The sequence below is a fragment of the Caretta caretta genome, chromosome 9, assembly GCF_965140235.1.
Source record: "Caretta caretta isolate rCarCar2 chromosome 9, rCarCar1.hap1, whole genome shotgun sequence".
In the NCBI taxonomy this organism is placed as follows: Eukaryota; Metazoa; Chordata; order Testudines; family Cheloniidae; genus Caretta; species Caretta caretta.
The window spans coordinates 92,998,645-93,011,640 of NC_134214.1; the positions used below are offsets into that span (position 1 = coordinate 92,998,645).

The 12,996-nt window shown below is 40.9% G+C and overlaps 1 protein-coding gene across 3 annotated transcripts in view; it reads right to left on the reverse strand.

The window, feature by feature from the left end:
- The window catches only part of AFF2 (ALF transcription elongation factor 2), a 412,391-nt gene that overhangs the window by 158,758 nt on the left and 240,637 nt on the right, over positions 1-12,996 (reverse strand). For all 3 annotated transcript variants that reach the window (XM_075132559.1, XM_048863483.2, XM_048863485.2), the window contains exons 5-7: positions 5,231-5,323; positions 2,568-2,604; positions 2,260-2,311 (exon numbers count right to left, since the gene is read on the reverse strand). In XM_075132559.1, coding sequence (XP_074988660.1) covers positions 2,260-2,311; positions 2,568-2,604; positions 5,231-5,323 — 182 coding nt within the window. The remainder of the gene's footprint in view (positions 1-2,259; positions 2,312-2,567; positions 2,605-5,230; positions 5,324-12,996) is intronic.

A 12,996-nucleotide genomic window follows, 5' to 3' on the forward strand; every position in this document is an offset into this window, starting at 1 on the left:
ATGGAACCACAGAATCGTAAATATCTTGCTATTAAAATGGATAACGATAGCAGGATCAATAAATCTGCCATCTAGCTATGATTATTTGATAATATCATCATTGGTTTCACCCACAATCTGCTTTGCTTTCATTCTCTCCTCAGGCATGTGCAACCAACTCCAGCTGAAGTTAGTGGAAGCTGTACATGCAGATCTAAGGGCAGAGTCTTGCCTACCATACTTTAAGCGGCACAATGGATTGCCTCCTAAGCAATATAACCTTCCCAAAGACCTATGGAAATTCTTGGAAGTTGCCTTAACAATTTCTTTGTAGTGAAAGGGAAAAAAATATAGTAACGGGTTAGCTGATCTTCATTTGGAAGCTAAAAATAAAAGTAACTTCATTGCCGCTCTGATCTGTCATGTGTAAAATCCATCACCGACCATAAGAAGGCAGTTCATTCCAGCAGAAATCTGATTGATAGTACTGGAATTTTAGATCAAGCAGCAGAATAGAGAGCAACTGGTTCATAAAATGTACTCAGTGTCTTCGAGTTTTATATCAGGCTTCCTATAGAGAGCTTTGGTCCCATTAAATGCACTATATACCACTGAGCTATGAAGCGCTGTTCTTTTGAAATTCAGCTTATAACTATAAACCATGATTGACAAGTCTATTACTGTTGGATACAAACTATTGAAATATTGTATTTTATAGTATACTCACCAAAATATTTTTCACAGTGGAATCCAAATACACTTGCTTTAGGAGCAAAATCACTTTAAGATGTAGTAATATTTTTTATGTTTTACGAGAGAAAGTACTTCATGTAAGCACTGCATCACTTAGAGATTCTGGCATATGAATTTATCCTTTCTTTTTTCAGGATAGAGGGTCCAGTGGGTGAGATATTTTTTTAAATCTGAAATCATTTCCAGAAATAACAATAGAATAAGGGAAGGACTAATCTGACGATAATTTTGGAAAAATAAATATCGCTCACGTGCGCCAATTTATTTTTATCGTTAGCCAGATTTCATAATTCTCATTAAAATTTAAATGATGACTTTCAATTTTTGCATCCAATCAGAAGAATTAAATACACTGAATTTAGAGGGTCGGTGTTAAAGACTCATTTTGAAAATCCTTACTCATTCAAGTAGCTTTACTCAGATGAGAAAAGTTGCATGACTTTATTTCATGAGTCAAGGAGTCCAGAGGTTAAAACAATGGAATGGAATGCCCGGATTCTAGTCCCAGCTCTGTGATTGACTTGCCATATGACTTGACCTCAATGAGACCTCATCTGTGCACAAAGTTGTACTGATTTAACTAAAACTGGTTTAAAATCCATTTAATTAAATCAATTCAAAAATGCGGTGTAGACACGTTAAAATTGATTTCACCTGGCTTATACTGGTTTAGCTTAAATTGCTATAAACCACTTCTAAATCCATCCAAGTGTCCACACAGGGGTTTAAACACATTTTAGTTAAACTAGTACAAATTGGTGTATCTTGGTTTAACCAAATCAGTTTAAAAAACACTCCAGTAGTTAAAGTGATGCAGCTCTGAATTTAGGCCAGATCCAAGCCTCATATGTACTTTGCTCATATGTAAAATGGCAACTATAATAGTAACCTATTTTACAAAGTTGCTAAGTAATTCATATTTGTAAAGCACTTCAGGTGCAAAATATTGTGGTCTCAATTCACTTCTGCCTTACTCCAGTTTTACACCAGCACAACATAATGGAAAAGGATGTAACTCAGTGAATAATCAGGTCCTCCGTGATTTTCTTTAAGTGTGTGATTGTCAACTGTCCCAATGTGTATACAATTCAAGACCTGTTTTTTCAAAGCCAGCTTGCATAAGCCTAATATATAATGTATTTTACTCTTCCTTCAGTAAATAAATGCTAAAATTCTTCCATCAGCTATTCATCAGGTTGAATTTTCTGTTGTAAGAAGCTTAGCATCTGATGACAAATTAAAAGTGATTTAATTTTGGCAAGCTGTACAAATAAAATTGGCATTCATTTTGCTTAATAAACTCATCTTTTATATATACACCTCTGTTAGTTAATGCTTAAGAAGAAGAAACAGTAATAAGCGCAGAAGAAAAAACTGGTTTGTGGCTAATTTTTAAGCACTGTTGAGAACACCAGAATGCCAGGACAAGATTGTATGTAAGCTAGGTTCAGTTACCTTTGGAGAACTAAGATCATTCCTTAAGATAAACGTAAAACAAAATATAAAGCTGGAAGTAACAATACTTACGACTTTTGTGGCACTGACTTGGTGGCAACTTTCCCTGCTGGATCACTCCACTCTGTAAACAAAGGAAACATATTTCCAAATGTCAAAAGATTACTGTTGCCCTAAGCTCTCAACCCACCTAATTATACGTAGTTTCACAACATGCCACAATGCATAATATGTAATCAAAAATGGAACAGATCTGCTTTAGCACCTTAGAAATTAATTTTTCATCTTTGTATTAATGATGTTAAGTAGGCAACAAACAAACAAACAAACAAAAACTCAACCAACCCTGATTGTTTGGATTAAGGACAATAAAGACCTACTTTGTACATTGTATCCTGAGGTCGGGTGCTGGGAATCCTACAATGAAGAACATAAAAATGTCAGAATTAGTTCACTGAAAGGAAGAAGACGGTAGATGCATCTTCCCTTGTTAGACTAAGAGCACTAGTATAACATAAACAGAGAAGGAAAATACACCAGAGCATGTGCCTGAGAAGAGAACACCGCAATTTTTTTTAAAAACTGTATTATCTGTACATAAGAATGCTACTGAAGTGTAATTGCACTGCTCAGTACCTAGCCTATTTTAAGCCCAAATGGCCAGATTCTCAGCTGGTGTACACTGACTTAGTTTCAGTGTGGAATTCACACATCAGTTTACACCAGCTGATGATCTGGCCCTTTAAAGTCTTACCCACAGATGTGTACATGTGGTTCCCATTTAAGATAATGGGAAGCATTTGCATAGGCTGAACTTGATCTTGAGTTTTAAAATAACTATGCATTAAGTTCAGCAGCATTACTCTTCTTTTTTGCTTAAAATGTCATTATCTAAAACTGAAATTCAAGATGTTTTGGAGTGCTATCTTAGGTACACTTGACAAAGACACAGGAGTGAGATCTTCAGCTGGTGTAAACCAGTGAAGCTCCAGTGAAATGAATGAAGCTGCACTAACTTAACATCAGCTCAGGATCTGGCCCATAGTGTGGAGCGCACACAGCATTTTGCAAACAATGTGCTTCTCACTGACTCAGAGTAACGTATAACTACATTCTTAATTTCACATTCTTTTCTTGCTTGATCTTTCCCTTGGCTTTACAATCAACAATGAAGCTTTACAATCAACCTGATGCCAAATCAGCCTTCATCTCAAGCAGGCCCTAGTAGATTGTGATGATTTTAAATTAAGCCATTATTTACAATCTAGTCCTATAGACAGGCACCACTTTGTTAAAAGTCTTAGATCTGTAGATGTTAAAGTCATTAAAGCCCTCGCTACACTTTCTCTCAGGGCATTATTAGTTCCTAATATTCTGCTGCACTGTTAGTCAGTCCCTTGTGAGGTGAATCATGCCTTCAAGAATAAACACAGCACTTTAAATTTGAGTGTCAGAGGGATAAATAAATTGTTATGATAAGTTCTGCCTTTTCTATTGCATTATTTTACAAATAGGGAGACTTAATTATTTTATGTAAGATGAGGACCTATAATAAGGTTTATCTGACTACATGTTCTTATCTATTTTATCTCTAAAACCTATCAATTTGGCTCTCTCTAACTGATTTAGTGGGACGTTCTGAGTAGGCAATCTTATGCTGTATTTTTCACAGTAAAGTTAACTAACTTAGAAACATCCATGTTCTTTCCTCTTTCCTAAAATGTGATTTTATAAAAGCCTGATTTATATTTCATAACGTTTATCATAACCTCACAGGTTTTTTAAATGCAAAACTCTCATTGAAGTTAGCAAACGAGTGCAGTACATGGTCCCCTTTTTGGAGGGCCCAGAAAAAAACAAACAAACAACACAACCAGCACTGAATTTAGTCCTGCTCTAATTTAAGAAGATACAGCTTCCAGTGTGCCAGACTCCATGCTTACTCATATAGGTATGAATCCACTTTGACCTAAATGGATTCTGTGGCGTTTAGCCAGATTTACAGTAATATAAACAAGTGGAGTATTCAGCTTAGTTAGGAGTTGCACCCAAATATGAATCTGTCCTGTGATGTTTAATGCAGGAGCATGTAAGTGCATTGCCATTGTCAGTAGTGGAGCAGAACAATGATGTTTTGCTGGAATATGGCATGGTAGGCGTTTGCTTTGTTTTAATAGCAATAGCCACACTGATTTCACATTAGCTTCAGCCAACACATGAAGGCAGGGTTTGGAATGGGAGAATCTCTGGCAAATAGTGACAACTGGACACAATTGGTGAGGGGAAAACTGATTTTAAATGTCTGAAATAGTGCATGATTGCAAAAACCTCTATTGCTTGAGTAAAAAGAATCAGCTTTTTATTGTCTTCAAAGCTGTAGCAGCCTCAGAAACTGTTGACACGGTCCAGCCCATTGAGGGAAGAACAAAACCCCACGCTATGGGGTAACATTTCCAGCTCCCCCAGAAAGTATGACTCCAAGTGTCAGAGATCCACAGCAGTTCAAATCTCAGTATAAGTCACCACTTGCAGGTTGGGTCATCTGCAGGGACTGAATCTGGGACTTTGCTAAAGTACCAGTCCTTTTAACTGTAGAGGAGGAACAGACCCATATACTTCTTCACCCATATACTGGTGGTTTCAGTGGGGACAAAGATACTCTTGGCCAGTGTGTTACACAAACAACGGGAGAAAAAATAAGCATATTGTAAATATTATTTGTAATAAAAGACTCGTTTGAAAACATAGATAAGATTCACCTTCCTTTTATCCTTTACTGTAACTTCTGAAGTTCTGAACAAGCAGCCCTATCAATAACAATTGGCTGATTTGGAATTCATATTAAAGAGAATTTTCATCTCAAGAGAATTTTGAAAATGAAACCAAATCACAAAAGTAAAGTTCCAGATCTTCAAATTGGGGTTATTTAGGCTCCTAAAATTGATTTCAATGGAAGTTAGGAGTCTAAATATCTTTGAGGATATGGGTCAAAGTGTCTAGTGAAGATCACTCATATCTGAATGAATAATAATTAATAACCTACCTGCACCTTGCTTGGGATGGAAAACTTGGTCTGCTCAGCCTTGCCGGGGGTGTGAATAGCAGTAAGAGGTGGAGGCCAGGAATGGGTCATCTCCTAGTGGGGGGAAAATATGTTTTTGAGAAGTCATTCACTCAATTACAAAAAAAAAGAGAGAGAGAATTACCCCACAGTTGGCCATCAAACCCTGGACTGATTAACAAGGCCAACATCACATATCTGCTTCTAGAGGGTGAGGGACAGGTTTGCTCAGAAGGCATCACGAGTCCTTACCTGGTGGATAAGCTCCCTAATTATACAGTGGATCACATACTCTCAGGAAGCACAGTGGAAACATGCTTTAATGCTACTAGTCCCACCGGTGAAAATTTCAGCTATGTCCAACATGGAGCTGAGATGGCCTTCAGCAGGTTAGCCGCTGGTTCTACTCCCATGGCCAGATATCTTAGGTATGTGTAACGGCCCCCCACTGTCCTAGCATCTGAGCAACTCTCAATCTTTAGTGTATTTAGCCTCATCCTCCTGTGAGGTGGGACAGTTTTATTATCCCCATTTTACAGATGGGGAACGGAAGTACACAGAGATTGACTTGCCCAAGGTCACACAGGAAGCCTGTGGCTCAGCAGGGACTTGAACCCAGGTCTCTCAAGTCAGCACCCTATCCACTGAGCAATCCTTCCTTTCTAACCAGCATAACCATAGTCTTGCACTTTTAACGATGTGTTTAAATGTCTTCATGGAAATCTCTCAGGTATTCAATGGCACAGGTCACAAAACACAGAAGTGTGTGTTTATTGGAACGCTAAGCGTCTGATCATTTTTCTGCCGAAGTCAATGGTAGTTTCCCCTCTGATGCCAATGGGACAGACCTGGCCCATCCTCAGAAAAGAAAAATCAGGAAAAACATAGATAGTGCAAGTTTTAGGCAAAACTTGTCTATGCCCTTGCAATGAGTGCATTCCATTTTAGATGCTGCTCCATTCTTTCTTACCTTTGTTTGTAATTTGAGGAATATTCCGACAGGTAATATAATACATGTCTCTGGTGATCGGTTACATCTTTGTCTCATTGTTTTTCTTTACTTTCAAAGCTCAGAAGAGATTCTTTTATGACAAACAAAAGAGAAAGAATGTCTCATCTATGAATTTCTGCATGTGACAGCGATGTTACTGGCTGTGTTACACTAGTGCAGGTGTTTGCAGCTTTACTCTGCTCTTAAAAACCTACGGCTGATCACAACAAATCTTACAAGCTACAGCTGCTTTGTTTCTCCTGCAGCCCTAGCTGACATTCTGCAAGTAAAAAAGAAAGAAGACCTTGTTAAAGGTTAATGTTGTGAACCATCAATCACAACCAGTCCCACCTGAGGGTGCTTGGCTCAGCCAGCTAAAACATGATGAGGATGGTTGCATTCAGCTGCAAAGATATTTTCACTGTAGAAGTAGCCAGTAAATACTTTCACTTCCCTAATTATCCTTCCAGAGATCATGTGATATGCTTTACTGAGGTAAGGAAAAGTAAATGAAACCACTCACTATGCACAGGGGACAGTCTGCTCTCTTTGCGCCATTCAGGCAGGAGTGGGAAAGAACCCCAAATCCCTGTAGGGGATATCCCTGTTGTGGGGGAATCCCCAGTGGACAGAGAGCACACAAGCTCCTGCATACGGGGAGGAGCACATCAAGGGTGAGAAAATGTCCCTAGGGGACTGCCAGCAGAAGTCAGAGTAGCCCCCATGCCGTTCTAACCTACGTTGGGGTCAGAGTTGGGGTAGACAATCAGGGAGCCTTGGTAGGTTGGATGGGTCACTTTGTGGCACATCCCTTCAATAGCAAGAAAATGATGAAAGGGAGAATATATGAGATAGGCCAGTGGTTCTCAACCTTTCTGTGAGTCAGGACCTATTTGTAAACGTTTATGGCCTGTTGTGACCCACGAAATAGTCTGGGGGTGAAGGCCCTGGGGTGGTTTCAGTCAGGTCCTGCCCCCTGTGGGATAGAGTTGCCAATTTTGGTTGGATGTATTCCTGGAGATTTCATCACATGGCATAACCTTTAATTAAAGATTAATTTTTAATTCCTGGAGATTCCAGGACAATCCTGGAGGGTTGGCAACCTTACTGGGGGGGGGGGTTGGGTCCTGTCCAGCACTCACTCTACCTTGGCGGCCATCCCACAGTGGCGGCTCCTGCAGCTCCATTGCTCTGGGGCTGGTTCTCGGCTTTGGGCGTTGCAACCTCTGGGGTTTCGAGAGCCACTCAGGTTTTAGCCCCACCCCCCTGACTGGACCAAATTTGTGTGAGTGGAGTTGTGACCTGACTCATCGGGTTGCAGCGCCACTCATTCAAATTTGGCCTACCTGGATGCCCATCATCGTGATGGTTGGGCCAAACCTGAGTGGTGCTGTGACCCCAGAAATTGCAGTTCCTGGAGCAGGGAGGCGAGCCCAGCCAGCCCTGTGCGACAAGAGCCACATGAACTGCCACACAACCCTTTGAAACATTCTAGCAACCCAATTTCGGGTCCCGACCCATGGGTTGAGAAACCCTGACATAGACAGAAGATGGAGACACATTCAGATTTTAAGACAGAAGCCAGCCATACAGTAGAGATAAATTCAGGGCTTAATATCAGCCTCATCTTCCCTGGCCATTAGGGGGTGGAAATCCTTTAAATGTGGATGCCTTAGCTTCTGGGGGAAGGTGTCAAGGAATCTTTCGAATATTTCTTGAGTAACTCCTCTGGCTGTCTTGAGGATCAACTCAGTGGACCAGGGACACGAGAAAACCTTTTACACTTCTCTTTGCTAGAGGGAAGGGACACTCTGATGTGAAGCCGTTGAAGACGGAAGAATGAGTGTGATATTATTTTAGAGAACTAATATATAATGGGTGAAATCCTGACCCCGCTGCTGTTAATGGCAAAAGTACCATTGACTTCAGTGGGGCCAGGATTTCACCCAATGTATTCATCTAATTCAGTGGCAAAACCCCCACCCCACCCCTACACTGACACAGAGTTAAAGTTGTTTGGTGGTGTGTTGCTGCAGTGCAGAACGTTGAGTTGAACGAAACTCAAAATTCTGAAAATCAGGAAAAGTGCAATTAAAGTTGGCTATGCAACCTTAACCCTGCTCTCTTCCAGCAACGTCCCATATGGCCTGTTAACACACATACCTTCCCCTCTGCCAACCCCAGAGTTGCTGAAGATCTTCACCTCCTTTTACAATCTATTCACTCTCACCCACCGGATTCCACCTAACGCTAAAGAGCTAGGTATGCCGTACTGAGGTGCACTGGCAAAGATGGATGTGCAGGGCTGGGGATGCAGGGGCATGGGGTGCACTGGCAGAGCTGGGGATGCAGGGAAGTTTGGGTACACTGGTAGAGCAGTGGGGTGCAGGGGAGTTGGGGTGTACTGGCAACGCTGTGCGGTGCAGGAAGTTTGCAGTACAGGGGGTTGGGATGCACTTGCTGATGTGAGATGGCACTGCAAGAGCTCAGCGGTGGGGTGCCATGCTCACCTCACCTGACCCCCCATAACATCTCTCCCCTCCTGTACCACTTAACCCTAATTTATCCTCCCCATAGCCCCCTCCCCTCCTATTGCTCCACTTCTCCACCCTCTAATTCCCCTCCTTTCCCAGGAAGCAGTCACATGCCTAATTCCCCCCCTCCCAAAGACTGGGATTACATTCCCCCAAAATAAAATTGCCACCCACAACTTTTAAATTGTAGCAACCTCCACTTACTTAGTCCAAAGCTCCTTTTCCCTTTGATGGGGCCTTGTGATTAACTTATTCTTATTACGTTAATTGAAGGAAGAGTATACAGCCATCAGTCTGAATTCGGCCTGTGGTTCATTCACTCAGTAGTACCCCACAGTTTAATGGTGCAAGGTAGCAGAAAGAAACCAATTTTTTGGGCGGCCAGTAACTTGGGAACCCCTTAGTCACATGATCCCAAATTTGGATCACTAACGCTACACCGGGCCTTCATGTGACACACCAAATGTCAAAGCAATTGGAGTAAGCATTCAGATTTTAGAGCACATACAAGAGCTGAGATTTAAAGCATACAAAATGGCGGTAAGGGAATTCTAGTCATTTTTCTGTATTGGCGCATGCGCACTGTAAAAATGTACTTTTTCTCCAGTACCGTTCTCAACTTGGGTCCCCAAAGATTTAGTGGATGCCATACATTATCTTGGGAAAAGCTCAACAGATTGAGGCCACATAATATTAATAGTTTGACCTGTAGCTTTGCTAACAAAAAAACAACTAGAAACATTCTGAAAAATGGCTATTTTTAGGGGGCTTATATCTCTGTATCCCCAAGTTCAAATGACCCCAATTTGGGTCACTCACCCTACCCTGCATCCTCCAACTTTCAAAAGAATCTGACTAAGCATATTGATTGTAGAGGACTTGGAAAGGTCAATCGTTAAGCAGAAGTTGTGACACAACCTTAACTACGGGTTGAAATACAGTTATCTGTGGAACAGAACATGTCAGCTACTGTGATAACACATTCAAAATTACACCACAGTTTTAATGTCAGTAAGCGAAGAAGAATACCACGTTAGTCAAGATGTGATGGGTCATGTAAGCAGGAGGAATATAATCATCTAACGTGCTAATAAACCCAGGACAGACACCCCAGCAATCTTGTTTAAAAGACTTTTAAAGATTGCAAAGCCTTGACTTTACATCTCGTCTGAAAAACATACCCTCTAGGGCTCATGTTTTCCTTAACAATATGCTGGCATTGGTACCGTAGACTTGGGCCCTGATTTGCATTGAGAACTGCCTACATGTGCACAGAGTCCTACTGAAGTAAAAGAACTCCATGTGGACACACTCATGCATTTCCGCTGTTCTCAAGCCAGGATCCGAACCTCAAGCCCTGATCCTGCAAAAACTTATGCATACGTTAACTATACTCAGGAGTAACCCCACCAAACCCAACTGGACTACTCACTTGTGTAGAATTACACACATGCACCAATCTTTGCAGAATCGTGGCCTTAAAGGGAAGAATGCCACCCATTGAATCATCAACATTATACCTTGCAACACCTTGTTTTCACTTGGTGGTCCACCTCCCAAATACTGGCAAGGCCTTACTCAGTTTAGCTTGTGAAATTTGACATATGCCAGCAATGATAGCAGGGAATCACACCATTTCTTTTTCCAGGGATAAAGTTCAAAAATTTAATAAATCCAAATTTGGAAGCATTTAGAAATTCCTGAAAGTAACAATAATAAAACTGAGCATATGAAATGTTTTAAAGTGGAATATAATGGAAGTAAAGTAAGTCCACAAAATCAAGTGAGGATTTATTTTCACATGGTTTGGACTTAAAATAATTCCAAAATCATGTTAGCTGATGGATTGGGCATATGACTATTATCGTAAGTATGCATACATATTTTTATAGACCTGCAGATCAAATGGGAATGTAAAGTTACACAGTTGGTTGGCTTAGAAGTCACTGTGGTCCACTGATGTAGTAACATCAAGCGTCCTCCTTCCTGAAACTTATTTAAACATTGTTTTAATTGACTCCATGTGTTTTATTTATTAGGACTAGGCACGCTTGTTTCTTCAGCTAAATCTGCTTTTTTCTAGCTGTAAAAGCCCTCAGGTAAGTAACTGAGAAGTACATGTGCAGAAGGGGTCTAATGAATCACTGTTTTTTCCTGACTGAACTCTTTAAGAGCTGTAGAGACACTGGCCAAATCAGGGCTCAAATGGAAAGGGAGAACTGGGAGTGCAATGGGACTTGTGAGCTTCTGCAAAGCACATCTGAGCTGGAGAATTAAGCCCAGGGAAAAAGGGGCAGATGGAAAAATAGCTTTGCAAAACCAGACCCTCAAGTTAATTGCCTCTTTCAAAGTTTAGTTCCTTTCCCCCATTTCAATTTTTCCTTAATTTCCTCCTTGTTCAAAATAAAATGTTGCTGGTGTGTGTGTATGTGTGTGTGTGTTTTGTTTTTGTTTTAAATTCGGGCAAAAGGTGCTGATCTAGAACCACAGAAATCATGACGGAAGAGGGCTGCTAGTCTCCACCCCCAGGAAGGCACCTTCACTTCCTACAATGAACCCTAGAGCTCCTTGTCCAGTCTAATTTGAAATACCCCAAGAGAGATGCAGCTTCTGCTATTTCCCTTGGAGGATGAATTCATGGCATGATAGATCTCACTGGGCCAAATGATGCCCTCTGCTATATGGTGTGGATGAGAAATCTACAGAAATGCAGCGATGGAAAAGCAGCAACTCTGGTATCACCCCTCCCCCTAGCCCCAGCCACTCCATGTAATGTCTGGTCTGCAGTTTTAGCGGGCAGCATTAGGCATGGGGAGCAGGCATAGTAGCTAGGAAGAAGGTACTCTCCTTGGCATGATCCCCTCCGCTGTGGCTGGATTTCTAATCTGCTCAGAAGTTACTGCTGGCGAAGGAGTTGGCAGGGACTGCACAGAGCCATGACTCGCGTAAACTCTTTGTCAACCTTTCCTTATCCATCAGTCCCTTCAGCTCCTCAACTAGTTCTGTAGCTCTAAACTACCTGCAGTTTCTTGCTCACACTTCATATTTAAGCTTCCATTGATAAATAGTTTATAAAGGGTTGCTAAATGACTAATAGATGTTACCACACCTGAATACTGTGTGTTAAAGATGGCTATGAGCACACCAGTAGAATGTGTTATAGATGGTTCTAAGATGAAGATATAAGCAACCTGTTGACTTGTTGGTCTATCACAATCAATTCACCATTTATTAAAACATCTGTTAATGGTCTATTAACCCTTTATAAACACTTACCAATGGAATCCTAATATAAAGTGTGATTAGTCTCTCAATATCTTGCTAGCTTTTGCACTTGCGCAGCCCTACCCATTTTCTCTCTGCTAGGAAGTTGGTCAATTTAGTAACACAGAAGCAGCAGCTAAATTCTATATGTGCTGGGCAAGCTGAACTGAAAAAAATCTCAGTCAGCCACCTCTAAAGAGAAAAGGCTACGGCAGGTATAAAAAGCAATGCAAACTGGAGCGCAAAGCTAACAGAAATGCAAATAACCAATAGGGTTTTAAAACTAATGATGCAAAATAGTCCATGTGAACTAAAGGACAATTTGTTTGTGAGATCACATGGGGACATCCCTTCCACATTCCTGACCAGGAATTTGGAATAACCAAAGAAAAGACTACTCCAGGGAATCCACCCTCGGTTTTTACACTGAGCCCAATACATACTGGGAGAGGTATTTGGGGATTGTCTCAGTGCTGTGTGAATACTCCAACAGTGTGAACATGATCAGAAAGCTCATAGTTATGCATTTGACTATCACATTTCAGTGAATTAAGAAGCTCCTAGGAACCAGTGACACAACAGCTTGTTTGTTTCTAAGACATAAAAACAGCTATGAAAATAACTTTAATGATGTCCTAACAGAGAGAGCCAGAGAGAGTAAAGGCACGAATGTAGAAAACTGTTTACCCATGCAGACAGCTCAACAAATGTATCATCAGCGGCATATGACTAGCCCACATTATATGAAGGAACGACATGGCTGCATTTGCAATGATGCCTTAGTCATCCTAGTAAATCATTTATCTTGTTAAAGTACAAAAGTCTTCTACAGTGAAATGAAAGACATTCCAAAATCCAAATTCTTTTTCAAAAGCCAGAATTTTATGCTATAAATAAAACCACTCATCTTCTCCCTGACCATAATATCCCCCCCCCCCCCCAAAAAAAAAGTATTCACC